This window comes from Zalophus californianus, chromosome 2 (assembly GCF_009762305.2).
Source record: "Zalophus californianus isolate mZalCal1 chromosome 2, mZalCal1.pri.v2, whole genome shotgun sequence".
Classification (NCBI taxonomy): domain Eukaryota; kingdom Metazoa; phylum Chordata; class Mammalia; order Carnivora; family Otariidae; genus Zalophus; species Zalophus californianus.
In genome coordinates, this window is record NC_045596.1 from 175,193,623 (window position 1) to 175,219,315 (window position 25,693).

Below are 25,693 nucleotides of genomic sequence, written 5' to 3' on the forward strand. Positions count from 1 at the left end.
CTACCTCCTCTTTCCTCCCCGTGTCCATCTCCTGGCCCCGCCTTCCTGTACCACTTCCCAAGGCCTCTGGCCACCCAAAGACTCCCCATTACTGCTCTACTCCACAACTTCCTTTTCATGCTTGGGCTCCCCCTCCCATCAAGACCCTTACCAGCAAGGACTGGGGTAAGAAAAAGAGGTGAAGTAATAATTTGTGTCTTCACCATCACTGGTTCCTTTCCCTGAAACTCTGTGGAAGTGGGGTGGGGGTCAGGGGAGGAGGGAAGTTTCCTTCCTAGAAGCACCACATCCCCAAGGTACTTCCTAGTGGCATTTCAAGTCATATTTAAAAAAAAAAAAAAATTCGGGAAAGTGACTTCCTCACCACCCCTCTATTTCCTCCACTACATAAGAGAGATTTTTATGGTGTTCTACTTCCATTCCTGTCTCCCCAGTGCAGCTTCCTAGAGCTTTAAGGAAAGAGAGTCTTTCTTAAAGCACAATACTGCCATGCTCAACAATCTGCATTCTCTCCCCACCAGTTAATTTAGAAAAAATTCCCTGCCAGCCATCAAAGGCCCTCACCACCACTACACCTTCCATGTAAAGAGCCCTTAAAAAATAATGCTTTGGGTGTCCTGGATGGAAAACTGGTCCTGAGGTAAGTGAGAAGAGAGGACAGTGTGATCACATGTTGTAACCAAACTAAACCAAAGATAACCTGACACACTATTTTTTATACATATACATATAAAAGGATAGAAATGTATGTAGGAAGATATGCGACAGAACGTTAACAGTGGTTATTTCTAGATGGTAGTAAAGTATGTATTTTTAACCCTTTAAATGGTTTCCTACTCTAACAATACAGTGAATTAAGCATGGTCATTTTACAAAAGGAAATGAAACTATAATTTTGTAAAGAGAAGATTCAAGAAAAAGGGGATATTGGGCCTATTTCTCAAGTGCAGATGAGCCCAGATTGTGATCATGTGGTCAACATACCCGTCTGCAAGGATGTTCCTTAAAATGGACTCAAACCTTTTATCTCCCTAAATAACAGACCCAACAGCCAGTTAGACAATCCCTCCTATTTCTGTGTTAGTTTTATTTTTTTTAAGATTTTTATTTGAGAAAGAGAGAGAGAGAGAGCATGAGAGAGGAGGGCCAGAGGGAGAAGCAGACTTCTGCTGAGCAGGGAGCCTGATGCAGGACCCAAATCGGGACCTAAGCCGAAGGCTTAACCAACTGACCCACCCAGGCGTCCCTGTGTTAGTTTTACTTTCTAACAATTGCAGGACTAGGTCTCTCAATCCCATCCTTTATATAAGGAGCAACTAAGGTTTTTGATCATCAGTGTGAAAAATTTTCTGCAGATTACTCATCAGCTTTTTGGGACTTTATAAAGAGGGACCACCTAGAGAACAGACTGTCTACTTAACCGTAAATTGGTAGGTATGTATGCTGGTTTCATACTATCACTGTTTCAAGAGGACTGTGCAGATGAAGTCTTAGGATCTGAAACAATGTAAAACAGCTGTTATTATTGCCTGTTTCCATTCATGCTCATTTCCGTTTCCATTTGAATGATGTGAAACACTTTAGTAAACTGCCTGCATGTCATCCAAGTATAAATCAAAGAAGTCAAATATCCTCATCTTTGCTGATGATACCATTCATTATTCATTAAACTAAAATACTTGAACTGTTGAAAATGGTCACTTGTATTTTCTGAAACAACTCAATGAACCATACCAAAACTAAATAAAAACCATCAGTAGTTCAATTTGGTCAACTATGTAAGAATACATTTTACAGTTAGTGCATCCCGGCCATCAAAATCTGATGCTTTACAGTTATATGGAAGCTTGACTTTCACTGAGTGGTGACCTGCCCTGAAATCTTTTCCTTATAATCTCATGTAGGCCTCTGAGGTCTCTAATAAGATCATCTTTAAAGGCTTGAATTATTTTTTTTAGAAAGCACAGGTAAGGGGGTGGGAGAGGGAGAGTGTGAGAGAGAATCCCAAGCAGGTTCCACACTCGGTGAGGAGCCCAACTCGGGGCTTGAACTCATGACCTTGAGCTGCAATCAAGACTCGGATGCTTAGCCAACTGAGCTGCCCACGTGCCCCTCTGTATTTTTTTTTAAGATCATTTATTTATTTGTCAGAGAGCGAGCGAGCGAGCACAAGCAGGGGGAGTGGCAGGCAGAGGGAGAAGCAGGCTCCCCACTGAGCAGGGAGCCCAATGAGGGACTCGATCCCAGGACTCCAGGATCATGACCTGAGCCGAAGGCAGACGCTTAACCAACTGAGCCACCCAGGTATCCCTCTCTCCGTACTGTATTTTAAAGAAAAACTTGAATTAGTTACTGATATTTGAAAATGAGGAAACTTCATTCATTCATTTTTCAGTAGGCTCCAGTGTGGAGCCCAATGTGGGGCTTAAACTCATGACCCTAAGCTGAAATCAAGAGTTGGATGCTTAACCCACTGAGCCACCCAGGGACCCCATGGCTTGAGTTTAAAGCACCTCCTAAGGAATACCTTAAAAGCAACTATAGCCAAAAGCACCTGTCGGCTCTAAGTTAGGAATGTGGTGCAGTAAGATCAGCCATTAGGCCTAGAATAAGCTGTGTGACTCTGGGGAAGTTACTCAAACTTGTTTTAGTCTTCTTGGCTGGAAAATAGGTATTTTACACTTCTTAAGGATTAGAATAGCGGCTCAACAGCTGTTTCCTTTCTTCCTATCCATTTAATAAAATCCGACAGATCAATCAACCAACCACCTGAATTCCGGCAGCCCAGGAGCTGGCTGTGCTCACTTGGGGCATTAGGTAATCTACCAGTGGTCTACCACCCCTCCTCCTGCTCTAATTCTAGCAAGGGGTCTGTGTCACTATGAATTAGTACCTTACAGCAAAGGCAACACAGAGGCTGTGGCATAGGATTCTGAGAGCCCAGATACTATTTTTGGCCCTATAGGCCATTTAATCTCACTGGACATCAGAATTTTCTCTTAATGGCACCTGGGTGGCTCAGTAGGGTAAGCGACTGCCTTCAGCTCAGGTCATGATCCCAGGGTCCTGGGATTCAGCCCCACATCGGGCTCCTCTCCTGCTCGCTCACTCTGTTGAATAAATAAAAATCTTAAAAAAAAAAAAAGGAATTTTATCTTAAAGGTAAAGGGATAAGTTAAATGATTCTGAAATTAAAAAACTGGATAGAGATACATTTTTTATTATATGCATACTAAAAGTTGTGGAAGGACAAACCCCAAAATGTTAATGGTGGTTATCTCTGGTATAACTTGGTGACTTTTATTTTCTTCTTTCTATCTTTCTGGACTGCTGGAAATTTTTTTTCCTCTTGAGAAGTACAATTTTTATCATCAGAGAAAACAAACGATTTGCATTATGTAATATGAAACACAAAAATCCAAGGAAGTTGCTTTTCATAGCAAGAGAGTCCTGCCCTCATCCCCACAGAACACCTCCAACTCTGTCTTTGCCTTGCCTCCCCCTAAGCAGCTTGATTAGGTCTTATTCAGGCCCAGTCTCTGGCTTTTTGAATAACCCCACTTGAGGAGAGCAGGTGTGGCATACACAGCGCCTGCTACTAGCTGGCATCTGCACATTCCCGAGCAGAGCTGGGGACTGGACAGACACCCTCAGTCTTTCTAATGGCACACGCTGCTGTGTATGCTTCCTTGAAAAAGGCAGGTACCCTAACTCTGTTCCATGGGCACATGGAGCTTCAGATCAGGCCCTGAATGGCCCCATTCCACAGAGTTGAAAGTTAACAGATTTCATGTTTCCAGAGTGTTTGCCCTAGGAGAGCCCTTGCTAGGCACTTCAGAAGTTCTCTGAACTTTCAGAGGATCTTTTCAGACATAAGAGAGAAAATTCACTTCCACATAGTCAGGGTCAGTATTGGATAAATGGGAAATTCTAGTGGTATGGCAGGAAAACAAGAAAGTGATCTGATTATTCACCAAGGGGTTATGTGCTTAACAGGTTATTTCATAAGAGTATTAATTTCAGAGAGCATGCTTTGTTTTTGGACTGGGGTGGGAAATGGGAATGGGTACAAGGCTGAGGAGAAGAGTGTGTGAGCAGTAGGAGAATTTAACTTTACAATTCCTTGCTCTGCTGGGCATTCTCAAACCTGACTGTACATCAGAAACATCCAAAAAAGCTTTTAAAAAATATAGAGCATGAGTCCTAGACCAGCCAGAATCCCTGGGGTTGGACTATAAGAATCTGAATTACGGCAAAGTTCTAGAACCTTCTGATATTTGCTCCATAAAATTCTAGTTGAATGGGTAAAATCTGTTTATTTTAAGTAAAAGCTCTGTAGGTGTTGTCACTATAATACAGAATGCCACAGGCAGTGCAAACAGATCAAGAGCACTGAGTCAACTAAATTCCCTATGTATTATGACAAAACTTATCAAAATAGACACTCTTAATATGTGCATTTTATCATTTCCTGATCATACCTCAATAACACTGAAAATTTTTAAACACTGTGTATTTTTAAACTTCCAAATGAAAAAGCATAAAATAAAATCTGTAGTATCTTAACTTCACATGTATTTCTAGGTTCCAGATGCTAAGTATTTTACAAAGGCAGAAAAACTACAGGTCTCAACTATGAGAACAGAAGGCATATCAACATATACATTCTGATTTTTTTTTAAAGGTTTATTTATTTGTGGGGGGCAGAAAGCAAGCACAGGGAGGGGCAGAGGGAGAGGGAGAGAGAAACGTCAGCAGACTCCGTGCTGAGCATGGAGCCCAACTCGGGGCTCAATCTCACAACCCTGAAATCATGACCTGACCCAAAACCAAGAGTCAGATGCTTAACCCACTGTGCCACCCAGATGCCCCAGTGTATACATTCTTATACGTACATGTTAAACAGTCACTGAAATTCACTCTTGTGAATGTGGCCCTCTCATGTCAATTGATTTAATCCTCACAACCCTATGGGTAAGTTTAATTATTACTGCCATTTTATAGATGAGACAATGGAGACAGAGAGGTTAAGTAACTAGATCTAAGTTACAATCCAAAAAACTAACAGGTCAGAATTTAAATCCAGGCTCTATCACTTGATATATTAGTCTGCTCAGGCTGCCATAACAAAATACCACAGACTGGATGGTTTAAACAACAGAAATTAGTTTTCTCACAGTTCTAGAGGCTATAAGTTCTAAGATCAAGGTGAGGGCAGGTTTGGCTTCTCCTGGGCCTCTGTAACTTGGCTTGCAGATGGTCACCTTCTTGTTAGGTCTTCACACGGATTTTCCTCTTTGTGAACACATCCCTGCCCATCTTTTTTTCTTAAGGAAACTAGTCATATTAATTAGGGCCCACCCTAATGGCCCCGCTTAATTTGATGTCTTTAAAGACTTCATATCTCCAAATACACTTAATCTGGAGCCACTGGTGGTTGTTGGGATTTCAACATATGAATTCTGGCAGAACACAATTCAACCCGTAACACCTCAAAGTTACTGGATCTTCCTAAGGCCTATTTTTCAATAGTGCTACTGAGAATCCAGTTCACATAAAATGCTTAGCAATGTCTGGCACATAGTATCACCATTTTATAGACAAGGAAAACAAAACTCAGAGAGACGGTGACTTGCCCTGTTTTCATCTCTAAAGTGGAGTTCTTACACTACAGAACACTACTTTCCTGTACAAGCAAATGCATCATCTAGCAGAATTTTATGTAATTTATAAATTTTCTGTTATCTCTTACTTCCTACTTTCTCACAGTGTTTTTCTTGCTTCATTATATACAAGAGAGTAAGAAGTTAAAACTATAAAAATTTCATTAGGGAAGTATAATACTTTCCTGGGACTGTGTGTGACACTTTCATTCATCCTTTCTTCTAATTTCCAAAGACAATTGGCTATAGTCACAGTGATGAAAAGCCTCAGAAGATCAATGCCTACTTTTAACAATTGGGAAAGAAAAGTGACTCAATTGTTTTTTTAAGAAATTAAGATTATACTTTATGTTTGCCTGGCGCTCTACATCTATTACAGCCACTTAATCCTCAACACAATCTTAGGATCTTGCTTTATTTAGCTCTTATAAGAAGCATGTGAATAAGGTATTATTCCCATTTTATAGCTGAGAGAACAGGAGCAGAGCAAGGTTCAATGTGTTTAAGGTCCAACTTGACAATGACTGGCAGAACCAGAACTCTCACGGACATCTTCAAGTCTAAGGCCAAGGTTCTCCATTGCAGGCCACCATCTCCTTTGGCAAGTGCAATACCTAATCTTCTCATTTTTCATGCCCTGCACAAACAGAGCAGATGCTTGGCAAATAAGACAGTCTGATTCGGAGCAACCTGGACTAAGCTGCAAAAAATCTTTTACATCCTTTATGTGGTCCAAGTTTCTTGACAACTTTGACCACCACCAATCCCTTGGACTGATAGCTCTTATAAGGCAGCAACCAGTCCCCTTCTTTCCTAGTGTCTAGCACACTGAGAGCTCATTAAAGTTCAACAGATACCTGAGAAACGAGAGTTCAAGTAAATATTTGTTGTATAATTGAATCTTAGCACATTCTTCCTTTAGTGATGGCAATGGGTACTTTTCAGCCACAACTATAAAAAAACATTGACAAAAAGAAACATTAAAAACCTCTCATTATCCACAACAGGGAAGTCTGTAGGGTTTTCTTTTTTTAAAGATTTATTTTAGAGAGAGAGCACGCATGCGAGAAAGCACAAACAAGTGGGGGGAGGGGCAGAGGGAGATGGAGAGAAAGAATCCTCAAGCAGACACCCCACTGAGTGTGGAGCCTAAGAGGCACTCGAACCCAGAACCCTGAGATCATGACCTAAGCCAAAATCAAGAGCTGGACACTTAAACTGACAGGGCTACCCAGGTGCCACTACAGGGTTTTTCCAATCCTACAATTCTTTTTTTTTTTTTTTAAGATTTTTATTTATTTATTTGACGGGGGGGGGGGGGGGGACACAAGCAGAGGGAGCGGGAGAGGGAGAAGGAGGCTTCCCACTGAGCAGGGAACCCGATGCAGGGGTCGATCCCAGGACCCTGGGATCATGACCTGAGCCGAAGGCAGATGCTTAACGACTGAGCTACCCAGGTGCTCCAATCCTACAATTCTAAGATTCCACTGCAGTCTACTCAACAGTGGTTGAACTGACCACCACCTTGAACACCCATTAAAGGCACAGTGCAACTGGAATTGCCAGTAAAGAACCATGAGTGTTCTTAGTCTGCAGTGTGCTTTCAGGCAAACAATTCTGCCTATGTGACAGGGAAGTTCATCATTCCCAAAGGGAACTGTAATGGACGATAAAGTCGATCTGAGTCAGAGTGGAACTGCTGTTCATCAAGAACCCTGTGTCGTAGAAAGGGGCTATATTAAGAGAAATCATGCTAACTTTTATTTTCTCAAGAATATGCCAGTGTTTTGGATTTGTTTTAAACATCAAGTTTGTTTTGCCACAAGCAGCCCGGACCAGTTTTGACCGTGCCATGGAAATTATCTGATCACTTCTGAGCTGTTCTATACACAGGGAAGGGAGTTGGGCAGAGCTGGCCAGAGCGGTGTTCTAAACTTTGCTCTGAGCTCTCCTACAACTTCAGAGACTTATGGATGTCCAGTTTGTTCATCTCTGTTGCTTTTGTGTACCCTATAGTGAACTGGCTATCACCTTTCTGTCTACCAATTTCACGAGCTTTTGAAACAGACTTAAAAAACAAAAAACTGAGGTCCCAGAACAAAAGCATTCAATAAAGAATTGAAAGGATAAAATATTACCAGCACTATACTTGCTGTTTGAATTCACCTTTTCAAAGCACTCTCAGATCTGAGGCAGAAAATTCACTAGAAAACTAAAGAGGTACTCTAGGTTACCTTTTCTAAATCAAGGTATCTTACAAATCTCTTTTCTGATGCCTTAATCAAGAGAAGACATTTCAGAGGGAAATAAAGAGGCATACAAATGGAATAATTCTGCAAATAGCCAAATTAAAATATTTATCCACTTACCACTATAATATTAAATATATACAATGTACAAAAGGTAACTGAACTAGATGCTGTATGGAGACAGAAAGGTGTAAGAAATGTCCACTCAGCCTCCCGTAGTGCAACTGGATCATAAGATGAAACTTTTGTTTAGAAAGGATTCAAGTTTTCTAGGACATGGAAGAACAAATTTCTTTTTCTTTATTATGACTTCTGGACTCAAGGAAAAAATTTATTTTATTTTTTTAAAAGATTTTATTTATTTAACAGAGAGAGACGGCAGGAACACAAGCAGGGACAGTGGCAGAGGGAGAAGCAGGCTTCCCACGGAGCAGGGAGCCTGATGCGGGACTCGATCCCAGCACCCTGGGATCATGACCTGAGCCGAAAGCAGACGCTTAATGACTGAGCCACCCAGGCACCCTGGACTCACAGAAAAATTTAGAAAACGCTAGAGGAGAAACTCTTATCTGTTAGTTTCCACTGACAAGTGGCAGCTTTCTCAAGAGTTACAGGGCTACAAAATGGCTCTAACTTCCAAAATAACCTGATTAAATCTGACACACACATGACATGGGGGGAGAAAGAAACTCATGTGCCCTTCAATTTCAATAAGAAAAGTTGAAAAGTATTGTCAAGGAAAGCAGGAAGATCAAGATCATGTGGTTTGGAAAGAAGATCAAGAAAGACAGCAAAAATATTCCAAATAACAGCAAGTCACTTGGGAGTCCCTGAATGCCATATTAAATCACATACAGCTACGCAATGAAAAGAAAAGTTAAGGCCTATCTCACGCCTCACTTATGCTGACTGAGCTTAAGAAAGAAAATTAAGACAACCTTTTCAAGTTATTCAATCAAAGGCAAAACTGTAGACTGGCCATTTAAGGGAATAAGCTCATTAGGTGGGGTAAGACACTTGTTTGGCAATTAGTGTCTTTACCCAATTAATTTAAAACAGGAAGCCCTAGATTTCCTTAAATTTACCAGTATTAGTTTGCTAGAACTGATTGTTCCAACATATAAATTCTCTGTGTGTGTTTACTTTTCCTTCTAGATTTTATGGGCTCAACTGTTCTCAAAAATAGAACTTATCTGCTGCTTTCACTTTTAATATTCTCTTTTCCCAAGCCACAGAACTGATGATCTTCAACAAATGAAGTCAATGCTGAGAACTGACTCTCCTATCCAGGGATGGGGAAATAAGGGTTTGTACCCCCAGGCAAACAGAACACCCTCACAATAAGGTCAGGATGACATTAAGGAAATCTACAGCACATCAAACGAAATTTTGTAGTAGTTACAGTTCGAATCTAGCCGAACCACCATTTAGGACAGCCAATCATCACCAACACTGCTGTATTTGGAATTCAGACAGGAAGAATCCACAGCCTCTTCACAGAAATGGAAAATGACACTTAGCTCTACGTCCTGTGGTGTAATTTCACGTGCAGCACACAAACAATTCTTGGTTATTCTTTTTTTTTTTTTTTTTAAATGAAAAGTAGATCGACTTACATGGCTCTCTGGCAATGAACTGAGGTACAGTGTTGGGCAGAGGAGTACTGGGGTTTGGAGTCCCTACTAGTTTGTTCTTGGCCATCTTCGTGTTTGCCTTAGCAAACTCTAGTCGTAGTGTTTGCGGAATTTCAGGATCGAAGCGGATGCCCTTTGGAAATAAAGAACAAATGGAAGATGTTTTCATTTCCTTAGAGTCAAACCGGAATGGTGACAAAATAAACACACCAGTAAATCCTGGCCTATCAGAAAAAAAAGGTCAGCGAGAACCCTGGTTCTCACTACTTACACAGAATACATGAAAACCTGTAATACCACATGGCCAGAAAGTCAGGGGAGATTTTGTTTAATTAAAACATTTAGTTACATGTTTTTTCAATTATTTTTTCTTCCTGAACAAAAACATTAGGTTTTGAACGTTAGGTTCAAGTTTTAAATATGGACCAGCAAATTCCTAGCATAGTGAAAAACTTCAATTAATGGCTACCAATGAGAATAAAATAATTCCTGTAAAGCTCTGTGTAATACTGGAAATTGTAGCGATCTAGGCCCTTCGTAGTGTTCTGACACTGGCCTAAAACAATGTCATTCTTCAATGCCTTAGTTTCATCACCTAGAAATAAAGGGAGAAAATTCCCCTCCCTAACTAGAGATCTTTCTTCATGGTGATACATATATTTGAGTTAGTAAAACAGGAACTAAGATTTAAGATTTCAATGTAACTGGTATCATTTAATTCTAGTTGGCTTATAAATTTATATAAAATTTTAATGTCTTGATGTGGTAAAGTCCTAGTTTTGATTACAGCTGGCCTATTAGCTACATGATTAGAAAACAGATTATACCGGCCAAAGACAGGGTAGTAATTTCAATTACCCTTGACCCTATATTGCAGTTTACCTAAAACAATACATAACAAACATCATAAAAACACAAGATTTAGGACAAGTCTATTTTGAAACCCTCCCACCATTCAAGAATACCTCCATTGGGGTACCTACGTGGCTCAGTCTTAGTAAGCATCTGCCTTCAGCTCAGGTCACGATCTCAGCATCCTGAGATCTAGCCCAGAGTCCACCTCTGCCCTCAGTGGGGACTCTGCATCTCCCACTCCCTCTGCCCTTCCCCACCCACTCAGGCTTGCTCTCTCTCGAATAAATAAAATCTTAAAAAAAAAAAAAAAAAAAAGAACGCCTCCATTACTAAGCACAATGAATAACCTCATGGTATCTATTTTCCAATGCTATGTATTCCAACAACAGTTAACAAAAAGATATCCCAGTATAGTGCATAAATGTGCATCTGAAACAGGCTCAGGTCCCACGTGTTTGTATGGTATGTTCTGGAAAGGGGGTGGAGTTCTGAAAAGGAGTATCCTAAGAATACAGGTTTTCCATTTAGTGCACATGTGGGCCGATGGGCCCCCAAATCCCCTTTCTACTTGATTAGCTTGAAGAAAAGTCAAAGCAATTCCCACCAGAAATCAGTAAGAATCTCTTGACTCCGTGCACCAGGATGAACAACTCTGAACTTCACAGGCTCAGCTCCAAAGATGGTAAGAAGAGCCTGTGACTGGATGGTAGCAGCAATAAGAGAAATAAGGGGGAAGGAGGCAAGAGAGGTCTTCAGGGAGGTACAACAAAAGCCCTGACCTACAGACATCCCGGAGTGGGTGAAATTTCTTTGTGAGCCTGATTTATCCATTCTCTGAGAAGAAACCCACTGAAGGTGGCAAACGGGTTTGGGCAGGAAAAGAAGGAATCCACTTTGTACAGCCCTAACCGACAACAAGAAGCAAAAAGGGGGTGCCAGTTATAAGAAATGTAAAAAGAAATTCTTTCCCTAACTGGTCTCAGTTTTTGTTTCAACTTAGAAAACCTCAGTATTATCTTGCCAAAGATGTATATGAGGAAAAGGAACACAGTAGTATTCTGAAGCAGAGTTTACTTCCATCCGCTTCCACTTAAGAGCATTTCACTCTATCAAAGCTAATATCACAACAGAATAAATATTTCCAAATATGGACCCGAAGAGCTGTGGTCTTTGCTGGGAGACAAATGCAGTCAGCCCCTGGCTATCATTTAAAAGTATGTTGCGGAAGCACTCGCGTATTCACACGACACCCCATGAGCTACGCATAGTAACAATCTGCCATCGATTTCAGGGTGTCCTCCCTGGCACTGAACTCCACCAACCCTCCTGTGAAGAAGAAACTTTTCTAAACCTGAGCCCACATCAACTTGATCACTGTGGTTGGGCCGCTGTAACCGGAGAAGACCATCCTGGGACCTGTCAGTGGTCCTCTGGAGCTTCTAGCCTCAGTAACAAGAAGGCAATGAGGCGGCGCATCCGAATTCTATGCCTCAGCTCTTCCACTGGTGTTCCAGGGTCAACAGAGGCTCCGCACAACATGCCTGCCTTTTACACCGCCTGCACTGGTGGCTCCTGTCCTAAAACATGATGAACTGAGTCTCCCCCCACTCCCAAGCCCCTCTTCATATTCCTCCTCCCTGTGTGAGCTAAAGTAACAACACCATCGTGTTCCAAATCAGAGTTCCAGCTCCTTATTTAAAAAAAAAAAAAAAAAAAGCAAGCTCAGAAGTTAAAATGACCTAATTTGTTTGGCAGCTTATTCAGAGGCCGGAGGCTTAGAATACAAGCCACATTCCTCTAACATCTTTAGCAGCAATACCATATTTGGTAATCAATATCCTGCCTAGCTCAGTTCCTATCCAGAGGGATCAGCCAAGCCAAAAACATTTTAAATGTTAAAGGATGATGAAGGGGGGGTAGGGGAGCTGGGCTAAGGAGAACATGGAAGTGGAAGGAAAGAAAAGAGGAAGACAGATAAGAAAACATTAAAAAACAAAACAAAACGAAAACCAACCCAACACCTCGTGCTTTTAATTAAAGCCCTAATAAGATTATTCTCTGGCCAGAGTGACTTCACATTAAACCCTGTCAGGATAAGATTACCTCTGTGCCTGTTTCAAAATCAAATTTTTCTTTTTTTTTGCCTGTAATTCACCAAAACTCCTCTTATAATGAAGAGAAACCCTTCTCTTTCAACCTGTAAATGATATCTTATTTACACGATGATCAGAAAGGACAGTTTCTGGCTATCAGTATGATGTCACTTTGAGAATAAAGTTACTTAGAAGCAATCCGATCTGACTACAGGGACAGCCAACAGTCTCTCTTTAAGGTGGCCTGAAACACTGTGACCAAACCAATACAGGTTCACGATGATCTGCAAAGACTGAAATCCCTACCCAGGGCAAACTCTGGGAGGTATGAAGATAGTGTTGACAAATAATGTACCTTAATAGTCTAGTATTCTTAAGAGTCTACCAGGGCAGTTTCAAATCATATGCTTTGGTGTCACGGACTGAATGTTTATGTTCTCCCCAAATTCATATACTGAAGCCCTAACCCCAACGTGATAGTATTTGGAGAAGGGGTCTTGGGAGGTAATTAGGTTTAGATGAGGTCATGAGGGTGGGCCCCTAAAATGGGATTAGTATACCCTTAGATGAGGAGGAAGAGACACCAGAGACCACTCTCCAAGAGCAGACACCAAGGAAAGGCCACCATGAGCAGACAAGTGAGGACTGCGAGCAAGAAAGAGGGTTCTCACCAGATACTTAATCTGATGGTAACATAATCTTGGACTTTCTAGCCTCCAGAACTGAGAGACTTAAATGTCTGCTGTTTAAACCATCCCAATCTATGGTATTTTGTTAGGGCAGCCCAGCTAGTCTTGCTAACATGCTAACACAGTTTTCTTTCCTGGGCAACAGTTTCTAAAATACTTCACAGTACTTTTTCTGAACCTTCTGAGCCCTCATAGAGGGAATTTTCCCCTTTTCCACCAGCCCCATCTCCAACGCCCCTCTCTCCCCTCATCACAGGTGACTGAACCCACAGGAACAGTCTTACTCAACTAGTGTATTGTAATCACTTAAGTCCTAATAATTCAATCTTAAAAGCTACTAAGAGCAATTAGCAACTCCTAAGGAAAATTCAGACTCTGCATTTACATACTATGCTTTAAATTCAGTCAGTTACTGCATTCAGGATTCTGCTGAAGGAACTTAAAAAAAAAAAAAAAACAACGCTCTTTTCCCCTTTCTCCTAAATGTAAATAAAGCTTAAGAACTATTTGTGAATAAAGGTTAAAAGAGATTTTTCTGAATTGTGGGCTTAAACCTCCAAATGCAAATTTGTGTGTCCTACTGATACTGAATTAACATTCTAAGTAAGTTAGCTTAAAAATGCCATTTTATTGCTCAAAAACTCCATCAAAACCCAGAGTCCTAAAAGGATAAGGAAAAAGCTAGTAAAAGAATGAAACACAAGAAAATGGGCAAGGTAAAATTACCAAATCCTGAAAACTCAAGCCTACAGAGATCCAGAGAGTCACTGTTAAATGAATTCTAGCTCTTCCAGTGACTTTCTGAAGACAAGATGGAGAAGCTATTAAGTGAATATGCACAAAGCCTAGATCTGAAGTAGCTCTCGTTTCTCTACCACTTGTGCATTCTGGCTGGTGCTGGAATGATTTATTAGCTGCAAATCATGGGTTTGGGACCCTATGAGACTGAATCATTCTGAACATAAAGATACAACATCATTCCAACTCCTTAGTGGTGTCACTGGTCTTGAACTAATGTTATCCCACATGAGTAGGGATAAAGATTAGCTAGAAGTTTATTCACAGAATAAAGGAAAAAAAAAAGGAAAAAGGCATTCTAGAATGATTAAAATATCCTTATGGGCCTACCTTTACATGCAATGTGTGGTCCTTGATAGAACAAACCAGATGTAAAAGACCTTTTGTGGAAAAATAGAGAAAACAAAACACAGAATGGGCACAGGTGATATTTGGGAATTGCCAATTTTATCAGATGTGATATTATGGTGACTCTAGGAAAATGTCCTTAGCTTTTAGTACTAAAATACAAAGACTATAACGACAAACGTCATGATACAACATCATGTATTTACTTTAAAATACTTAGAAAAAAAAAAGATGAAGCAAATGTGGCAAAATGTTAAGTTGGTAAATTCTGGTGATGGGTTAATGGATGTTCATTACTATATTCTCTACTTTTTGGTATGCTTGAAATTGCATGATAGAAAGTAAAAAAAGGGGGGGTGCACCTGGGTGGCTCAGTTGGTAAAGCATCTGCCTTACGCTCAGGTCATGATCCTGGGGTCCTGGGATCAAGCAGTGCCTGTGTCAGGCTCCCTACTCTGAGGGGAGCCTGCTTCTCCCTCTTCCTCTGCCCCTCCCTCCTTCTGCTCTCTCCCTCTCAAATAAAATCTTTTAAAAAGTAAAAAAAAAAAAAAAAATTTAACCAAGCACATAATCCTTGTTATGCATCAGAGATGTTAAGAACCAATGAAATGAAGTCCCTACGTTGAGGAGCTCAGAGCCCACCTCTAGAGGCGGAGCTATGTGGGTAAAGTAACAGGTTAAACAGATCAACACAATGCTTAGGGCCTCCTGAGAAACACAGCCAAGGCAGAAAGTGACTGGGGAAGAAGGGAGGTGGAGGCATCATAGAGGAAGGGATGGAAGAGCAGAAACTGACCAGGTGGCAGTCCAGGAAAGGGCTCAGCAAAGCTGTGTGTGACAGGATGTAGAGAAGGGTGAGTGTGCATATGTAAGCACATGCATGCAGGGGAGGTGGGTAAAGGACTGCACAAGCAGGCTGTGGTGAGATCACAGGACCTTTTATGCCTGAGTTAGGACTTTGGAATATGTGCATAGCTGAGCTATTAAAATTTTTTAAACTGGGTAAATAATATGATCAGATTTAGTAGAGCCGTGATTCTCAAATGTTAGCATGCATCAGAATCATCTGGTTGACTTCCTAAATAACAGTGCTGAGCACCACATCTCCTGAGTTTCTGACTTAGTAGATAGATGTAGGATGGGACCCGAGCACTGGCTATCCCTAGGGATATTTGACAATCACTGTAGTGGAGGATAACTCCAGTAGTAAAAGGGCAGTTGGACTGAAAGGAGACACCGAACAGACCAGACATGAAGCAATTAGAGCAGATCTGGAAAGAGAAGAAGTTTGGGATGGCTGCTCTGCTGGTCCCTCTTCTCTAGGAGGGCACCCAGAGGCTAGTGTCTGCCTTCTGAGCCCTTGCCTCCCTAGGAGCAGCTCTGACTATATTCAAAGAACGGGTGCTGCACTAAATGACCAAACGTTTTCTGTTTTGAGGATTTCAACCTTGAGTATCAGAGACACGGAAAATGGAGGTGGTCGGCACTAAGTCACCTGAATGGGCTCCTACTACAGAAAAGGTCTCCCAGTTCCTGTCACTGAGGTCTGTCTTCAGGGCTCTCCTGATGCCTGATGGAGGCTTGTTTATTTGGTACATTCTTCAAACCTGTGAGCAAGCAGCTATCCCAGTGTCTCTACAATTAAAGTAGGTCGGTTTGTCAGTCCTTGACAACTAGTTTTAGGGACAATGAAAGCACTCATTTAGAGAAATTACTGGTAAAGAATGATGCAAAGCTATACCCACCCCAGCCTGACAGCAACATAAGTTTAAGAAAAAAAGATCAACAATGTTCAGTAGTCTGGCAGGCAGAGGAGACCATATACACTTGTATGTGAACACTACCTGTGCAAGCCCAGGAATGTTCATGGTGTGACCAATTAACCTGTAAATAGTGGTAACTCTGGTGGTAATAGTGGGGGAGGGGGAGAGAACTTGTGTTTTGTATAGTTTTGTATTGAGTTTCTTACAAATATGCTTCATTTGTAAAGTTAGAATTTATAAAATCGGATTAAAAGGAGAAAGAAGGAGAGCTGGTAGAAGCAGTTTCCTATGGAGAGCTAGGAGGGGCAGAGCAGAACTAACAGAAGACATCCTAGCACACAGCACTCGACTAGCTATATTAGAGTTCTCTGTTTCGTTTTTAAAAAAATATTTTGAAGTAACTTCTGATTTATAGAAAAGATGTAGTAAAAAGAATTCCTATATGCCCTTTGCCCAGATTTCGTCCACACACTTTTTTTTTCCCCTCCCTGAACTGTGTAAGAGAGTAAAATGAAGCACAATGGGGCGCCTGGGTGGCTCAGCTGGTTAAGCGACTGCTTTAGGCTCAGGTCACGATCCCTCAGTCCCGGGATCAAGTCCCACATGGGGCTTCCGGCTCAGCGGGAAGTCTGCTTCTCCCTCTGACCCTCTCCCCTCTCGTGCTGTTTCTCTCTCAAATAAATAAATAAAATCTTAAAAAAAAAAAAAAGGTGAAGCACGATGCCTCTTTACCCTTTACAGTTTGATTTTTCAAAACCAAAGACATCCGTTTTCCTGATCCAGGATCTAATCCAAAGTCATACATAGTTTTCAGCTGTCATCTCTTTAGTCTCCTGGAGTATCTTCCTCTGTCCTTGTCTTCTGTGACCTTGACATTTTTTAGGAGTACAGGCTATTTTGTAGAATGTCCCTCAGTTTGGGTTTATCTGATTTGTTTCTTGATTAGATTCAGGTTATGCATTTTTGGCAGGAATATCACAGAAGAGATGTGTCGTTCTCAGTGTACTGTATCAGGAGGCACATGATGTCATTTTTGTCCCATTACTAGTGATAACTTTGATCACTTGCCAAGTTTCTCCATTATAAGGTTACTTTTTTTTTAATTAATAAAGATCTCAGGGAGATACTTAAGACTATATAAATATCTTGTTTCTCATTAAGCTTTCACCCATTAATTTAACATCTATTGATTCTCACCTGAAGCAATCACTACTATTGCAGTTGTCAAATGGTGATTTGCTAATCCCATCATTTCTTCTGTATGTGTTTTCTCTACTCTAAGGAAAAGCTTACCTTTCTGCTCCATTTATTATTATTCATTCATTTGTTCACTCCTACATCGGTACTGATTCATAGCTTATTTGACTTGATGATTTATATTTACTATTTGTTTTGGTACTCAAGATTGTCCCAGGTCTGTATGTACACACACACACTTCCACATTCGTATCTATCTCTCTACATCTATTTAGATACATTAAAAGCACAAGTTTGTACTGATAGCTCCAATTCCAACCTCATACCACTGGGTTAATTCTAGTCTTCCCTTTCCATATTTCTAACTCCTTCTCTGCATCACTGACAGATTATCCACTATACATTTATTTGTTTCATAGACAGATTATCCACTATACATTTATTTGCTCAATCCAGGAATGCACAAAGTAGTTTCAGAACTACTACAACAGTAACAACATAAAAACAAACTTGTTAACTAAAGTTCAATATTTACAATTCTTTTTGACTTTTTAGCCTAAAAGTATACAGCCAGGATGTATATTCAAGAATTATTTGGGTTAGTTCTCCCCCACTTTAGTGTAGTTCTATTACTCACCTGAAATACAGTCAGATTCATTCCTTTTGGTTTGTATTCCACTTGGGTCTCTCCCCATCCTTGTCTTTATGTATTCATAACAGGTAAAACTGTTTTACCACTTAAAAAAGTTAATGTTGATTCAACAACCCATCCAAAAGCTGAGGACCTAAAATTTTAACACCTCCCTGCCACCTGTTGTGATTTCCTAAAATACTGAACCTTTAAAAGTAAGCATCTAAACAACCAGACGTTTCTAATCAAATTTACTGTAATTTTTATTTCATTTTCAACTTCTAATAAATATGTTAAAATGTTTTTACAAGGGGGAAAGAGAAGGGAAGGGTAAAGAAAAACTGGAGCTAACACTGTTGTAATAAATAACTGCTTTTATAAAGGATCAGTGAAGTTCATAGCCTGAAGCTAGGGGAGGGAGCATTCTCAAGGCTGAGTTGTGTCTGACGCCTGGTTTCTCCCTGTAAGTCCCAATGTTTAAGATTATTCCATTTGGTGAATGATATGAAACTAGTGGAAAGTAAAAGGCTGCCTCTACCACTCATTCCATGGTCAGTGGACTCTGCTCTCCTCAGGCAGACGGTCACAAGCCACCCAGTAAGCTACCCAGTTCTTTTAGGAAAAAGGTCATTTCCTATCAAAAATCTCCTAGGCATTTCACACACACCCCCTTCCGATCCAATAATCCAGCAGATCTGATCTGTATTGGATGTATTGGATCAAATGAAACTGCTTTTTTTTTTCTGGTCAAAGTAATAAAGTAGCAGCCATTTCATAAGATTCAATTTCATATGCTGAAAGAGTTTCCTGGTTGATTCTAATAAGCTTTTTATTGCCCCCTTCTCCCTGCCCAACTCCAAATGAAAACCCACTCCTGCTCGAAAGGAATGTAGGGCATCCAGAAAACCCTGCTTAGCCAGGTGTCTACGCTGAAGAGGAGAAATAAATGCCCTTTATGTTATAGGTTTTAACCAATTCATTCAGACTTTCTAATACAGAATGAAAGTAATCTGTCACCCGAAACTATATACACAGTACAATAAAATCTCAGCATATAAAAATCCATTTTCTTTTGTAATAATGTGCTCAGTTCTTCCATAGCCTTGAGAATCTTCTAACCTTTACAAATGAAGTCAATGAAACCATCCTGGGTCCAGGAAATAAGAAACCTGAGGAAGGGAGCTCAAGTCAAGGTCAAACTTAGTAGTGACCACTCTCTGACCTCCTAATCTAATCTCAGTACCTGGATCTTGTCTTCTCCCCACTCCACACCTTCCTCCTTATCTTGGTTTCTGGTACTAAACCGCAGACCTTTTGAGAGCTAGAGTTCTGATGTGCCTCTTCAGGTTTACTACCCAAGCAGAGACCCCCAATCAATCTCTAGGGTTATTTCATAACCTGTTGTAATAAACTCCTAAGACTCAGAGCTCCACCAGGTGGTAGCTGATCTACGTGGTGTTCACTGCTGGCCTTTCTTATCACACACTGAGCCCAAGTTGTAACTTTTAATGCTTTTATTTCTCTTTTTGAAGATAGGGATGATTATCCCACAAGGTAGAAGAAATCAGTATGGCGGGACTGGGGCACGCGGCAGTGGGAGGGGTGGAGAGGGGGAGCACTGATTTCCTTCTAAATTTTCAAAGGTCAAACAGAAAAGTTGAACTAACATTGCTAGTTTCTATAAACAGTGGTACATTAAACAGAATCAATGGGGAAGGAAGAACTCATTCAATTCTTAGGAGTAGCTAAAGAGACTGGAATACTCTGTTGATGGCATGCAGGTTTTGTAAAGCATTTATATACTAATTTATTACGATCACAACTCTGGTTGAGTTTTAGTCAACAACTATCCATTTTCTCAGCAACCTCTTAGCTTCTTCCATAAGAAACTTAGTGCTCCAATACCAAGTTTCCTCTGCTACAGTTGACTAGAACAAGCTGATAAATTGGTTCCCTCCCCTTCTGCTGACCAGAACAAGTTAATAAATAAAAGAGAATGATTCTTATTATCTATATATGTTGTACTCCAAAGATTTCCAGTCACAGTATGTGGGGGGAAGATATGGCCAAGAGATTCACAAGTTGGAGGTGGCTTAATTATGCTATACTACCTTCAAAAGATTTTTCATCCTACCACAAAAATATATTCAAGTCCTTTCTTGCTAAATGAATATTAAAATCTATGACTTCAGTTTCTATTTAATGTTGATTTACCTAAAAACTAAAATGTCATTCTTAAAGTTGCTAGAATACCATATGCTATCTTTCATAGCTTTATGAAATATAGTTTACATATCATAAAACTCACCCTTTTGGGCACAATTCAATGAGTTTTCATATAGTCACTGAGTTGTACAACCATCGCCACTATAGAGCTTAGTACATTTTAAAAGCCCTCAAAAGAAACTCTGTACCCATTAGCAGTCTCTCATTCCTCCCTCCCTCCCCTCTTCAACTCACCCCTCCAACCAATAATTTGCTTCCAGGGTCTGTGCTATTCTGGATATTTCCTATAAATGGAATCATACAATACATGGTCCTTTGTGACTGGTTTCTTTCTTACACCACATGGGAGAACTTCACTGTTTTTTTTTGCCGAGAAATAATCCATTGTACAAATATATTTTGTTTATCCTTTCATCAGCTCGCGGGCATTGGATTGTTTCCACTTTTTGGGGGGCTGCTATGAACACTTGTGTACAAGTTTTTGTGCAGACACAACTCTGTAGGAGTAGAATTGCTGAACTCTATGTTAACTTTTTCGAAGAACTGTAAAACTGTCTTCCTAAGCGGCTATACCATTTCCATCCCACTACCAATATATGAGTATCTCAATTTTTTCACATCCCCACCAACACTTGTTATTGCCTTTATCTTAGCCATCCTAATAGGTATGAAGTGGTATCTCATTGTGGTTTTGACTCACATTTCTTTATGCTGTTGTATTTTAAAACAGTTTATAAAGGCCTCCTATTTTCAAAGAGCATTTTGGCTACAGGAAAGGAAATAACCTGGAGACCACAAATCTTTCAACATATAAAAAATGAGGTTCAAAGAATTAACTTTTACCTTCTAGAAGTTAAAAACAAAAGTTAGAAATACAAACGGTTTTCTCAAAATTGATGGACATGTCATTCCTTTCAGAAACTAGGAGGTTAAATCCATACTTTAGAGATATTCTGAAGTCTGAGGGGACCACGATTTATTTACAGCTTTCTGAGAATTGTCAGCTTTCTCTTTCACAGGCAGCATAAAATATTCAGATTAGAAACAGACTCTAGGCAAGGTACATGCAAAAGTTTCCCTAGGAGTCTGAAAACAACTGTTATATTCAGTTGGAACCTTAAAATGACTCAAGAGAAGCCAAAAAGAAACATGCATCTGGGTAATCTGTTCCGGTGGAGATGAGAATCAGAAACAAGGTGTGGAGGGAAGTTAAAGGAAGAGCTGTATGTTTAAATATAAACAGAAAAGATTGAAAGAAAGGAAATAGGAGCGTGGTGGTGGTGGTGGGGGGGGGGGGGGGATCAATACTGCAATTTCAAAAATTTCTCCCAACATACCATTTCTGAAAACGAATGAGTAAAAATTGTCTACCATTTATAAAGTGTAAAAGTTTCTATTACCATTTATAAAATGTAAAAAACAAACAAAAAAACAACCACCCCAAGTTATCTGAGTAAAATCACAGAAGCACATTGCTGGTAGAGGTCTGGGTTCTCTGACAGTAAGTCGATAAGTTGTAGAGGGCGATCTATATAAAGCATGAAAATCACAGAAGGCTAGGACTTAATTTTTGGGACCACCTAATCTTATAGTTTTTAATCATGGGTAGTATTCCTCACTGGCCCTATCCCCCACCCCTGCAAACTCCTTAGGGATATTTGAAATGTGTGAGGGTGCTTTGCGGTTGTTACAAGACTTAAGACCATACTGGCATCCTGAGGATGTTACAGTTCCGCTACAAGGGCAGTCTGTTATAGTATCAATACAGTCTCGCCCAGAAGGCCAATAACTTCCTAGTATAGACGGAGAAATTAAGATCCACAAAAGTAATCCACCTAAATTTACAATTGACTGGGAGAATCCAGAATTCAATTTTTTTTTTTTTTAAGATTTTATTTTTGCTAGAAGAAAGAGAGCAAGCACAAGGTGGGGTAAGGAAAGAGAGGGAGAAGCAGGCCCCCTGGGAGCCTGACTTAGGGCTCAATTCCAGGACCCTGGGATCATGACCCGAGCCAAAGGCAGATGCCCAACCGACTGGGCCACCCAGGCGCCCCAGAATTCAATTTTCTGATTCCCGTGATTGCGTGCACATGTACATTACAGTTCTGTGAAGCTGTTTATCTGACAAAGACTACATTATCTTCTGAAAATAACGGAGGTGGTTGTTCAGTTTTCAGTGTTGAAATTTAGGTAGATGTGGGATCCGACAAGGAATAAAGTGAGAAGAAGCTGTCACATGTAAACCATATTTCATACTTTCCATAAATAAGGACATTGCTTGTGGAAACATCAGGATTGTTAACACAACAGCCTGTGTTGTTGGGCCCCTGCCCACCGAGAAACTACCAGAGCAATTATGCCTTGTTCTTTCTCTTAATCCAACTACCTCAAAATCCTTGCTCTGGATTCACCTTAGCATAATCTGATTTACTTACTCATTATCCTCCTTGCCTAAACAGTCATTTGAAAATAATGTGTCCCTCTCTATTGGTAATGTATCTCGATTATACTTGGAGAGACCCCTTTCCCAGGGCTCTCTATAAGTATATGTGGCCCTTGGATTGAAGTCAAACCTTGCATCCAGGTACAATTCCTTGCTCCACTGCCTAATAGAATACTCTTCCAAGTGAATATTAGGTTTTTAAGAGGTCACGTGTCCTTGTTTTTAACCCCTTGAATAAAAAAAATCTGTATAATTTTGTTTCTAAACCACATGTTCCATAAAACACAATGAAACTAACCTGCTTTGAAAATTTTAGTGACAAAGGAACACACATCCACACCCATCCTGGAAGGTCTCCGAGGTTTATCCTTCATTTTTAGCTTATGTAAGTTCTCCTCTGATAACATTCTGTGACAAGCTCAGTTCTCAGTGTTCTAACAGAATCAGCTTGGCCACAGTAGAGAAACCCATTATCATCGTTCACTAGCCATCCTGGGTCTGGAATAAATGTGTCTTGATAATATTTCCTAGTGACTGGGCTACTTCCTAGAATACAGTTTTTATCCTTGGCTTCACTTTTACTCATGTCAACAAACTACAGCATTCAAGTTCATACCCTCACCACCAAGCCAGACTCCTATGGTGAAACCTATAAACCAGTTAAAAGAGGATTTATGCACCCCAACAACAAAAATGAGGGAAACCTTGTTTCTTCCCCCTAAGTCCAGGACTAGAAATGAAACTTGGAGAAGATGGTCCTGGTGGGTCCCCCTTCCTCTTATGGTGAAGGCAACAAACAACACTGGTTTTCTGGAAGTATCAGCTACAGTTATAGTGACCATTACAAGAGACAACCCAATTCAAGGTCACAACCAATTCTGGATGGAACTTCCTTCCAAATAAGAGGCTTAAATTGTGACAATTAGGAGTGTGTGCTCTGGAATCTGCCTGCATTCAAATCTACCTCCACTGCTGATCCTGGGAATGTTGTTTAACCTTTCTATGCCTCAGTTTCCTCGGCTATAAACTGGAAATGAAAATAGTCCATATCTCACAGAGTTGCTTTTAAGAAAACAGTTCATGTCAATGGTTAATATTTGGCCTAGGATAAACATTCCTGTGGCCTAGTGTTCATCAGCTAAGGAGCTACCACTCCTCAACATGGACTGCTGAGGATTTGTTCTCTCTTTTGGCTTTTCTGGAAAGGTGCTTCTACCAGTTGTAAAAGAGAAGGAGATTCGTAACTCTACTGTGGGATTCCCACAACTGGAGAAAGAAGCAGGATTATCTGAACTGTTGTCCAAACTGGTGCTGTGCAGTTTCAAATTATTCTTTCATTCCACCTGGTTTCATTTCCCTCAGCCACTGACCCCCACTTCAGGAAGGTGATGGTGCACGTCCTCCTTCCTTGCCCATTTCTGTTAGTTCACATAGTCTGAGAAGCTCTTGGGGGGACTGACTGCTAACTGCAGAGAATGGATCCACTTTCTGGGAGAATTAGGTAGAAGTACTTCAGAGGTATCTACAGCTCCATTTGACTTGGCCATCCACCCCAGCTAAATTTCTTTCCTTTCTACTAAAGCACACTTTTTGTTAGCCAGCCACCCCCTGTGTACATAACCATGCCCTCGGAGAATCTGCTTTGTACAGGATGACCATAAAGTCATGACAGGGTCTTTGAAGAAGCTATAAACTCAATCTTAAACATGTCAACAGAATCCGAGTCAAACAGAGTTTATTTTCCAAAGGGCTGAGAGGGCATGATTGTTTGAACTTTTGCCACTATGTTCTCAAACTGTCCTAAAAAGGATGATCGAAAGACCTGGGCCCTCACAGTGTTAGTAAAAGGTCTCCACTTCAAGCACGGACAGTTACCCATTAAAGCAGTATTTTACTGTGACGCTTTGAAATGGGTAATATTACGTGGAAAGAAACATAGGCCAGAGTGCAGATGGTATTCTTTCATTCAGGAATCTTGACGTTAATATTTTTACTCCAAGGATTTTGAAGGTAAATGGAGGTCAACTGTTCTGGTAGGGACAAAGGCATTATACTTAGAATCCTTAACACACAGATACCAGATGTGGCTGGTGCTGCCAGCAGTCCGTTCGCTGTGTAGTCCTAGGGCTGCCTCCTCTCATGTTTTCATTGTTGGGACGACTATACCCACAAGCATCCCCCTCTTTTCAGGGGGAAGGTAGTAGCTACGTGACCGTCTTCTACCTTTTGGTCCTGCTACCTACTGAATGTTGGCACTTAAACAAATGGCATGACCAATGAAAGCTTGAAAGGAAGCAGATCCTAGCAATATCTTAAGTTTTTGACCCTAACAAGATATTGAGGTGGTATCAAAACAAACTTGTGGGGAAAAAAAAAAGTGTGTGGGGGGAGGGCCTGGGTGGCTCAGTTGTTAAGCCTCTGCCTTCAGCTCAGGTCATGATCCCGGGGTCCTGGGATTGAGCCCCGCATCGGGCTCCCTGCTCAGCAGGGAGTCTGCTTCTCCCTCCCCCACTCCACCTGCTTGTGTTCCCTCTCTCGCTGTCAAATAAATAAATAAAATTTAAAAAACAAAACAAAACTTGTGATGGTCCACATCCACTTAATGGTGGCCAAATGACAATCTATCTGTTGCTTCCATGGACACCCCAAAACCCTCAGAATTTTAATGGCTAACTTCACTTATCTGGAAAATAAAGAGGTTCTGCCTCAACCTAGTATCTACCTGTACTTGTCCAGAGCCTTATGGCTGTCCTAGCAAAAATTTTTGAGTGATAAAACGTAATGTGTGTCAGTTTAAGTGATTTCTAGGTTATATGGTTTATCTCTGTAAAGCCCAGATCAACGGGCTTTAAATCAGTGCGTTTGGCATGAAGTTTTAAAAAAAGAAAACAATAAAACAGAAGAAATCACAACCCTATTCTTAGCCGTCGTTTTTATTACTAAACCAGGTCCATTTAGAAAATATACTTCTTTGGTCACATAGTATAACTGATGAGAAAGCAAGGGTGTTTATGTGCAAATTTATTATTTTAACTACAAAAAGATTAAATCCCTAATGAGGATTAATTAGGAGCATCACTTCCATAAAGGCCACACATGTGCTC

The 25,693-nt window shown here is 40.5% G+C and overlaps 1 protein-coding gene across 13 annotated transcripts in view; it reads right to left on the reverse strand.

Annotated features, from left to right (window-relative positions):
- RBPMS (RNA binding protein, mRNA processing factor) overlaps nt 1-25,693 on the reverse strand; it is a 172,671-nt gene that overhangs the window by 57,267 nt on the left and 89,711 nt on the right. For all 13 annotated transcript variants that reach the window (XR_003520630.2, XM_027597923.2, XM_027597924.2 and 10 more), the window contains one exon: nt 9,529-9,679. Coding sequence is in view for 12 of the 13 variants with exons in the window: in XM_027597923.2 (XP_027453724.1) it covers nt 9,529-9,679 (151 nt within the window). In the remaining variant the exon portion in view is untranslated. The remainder of the gene's footprint in view (nt 1-9,528; nt 9,680-25,693) is intronic.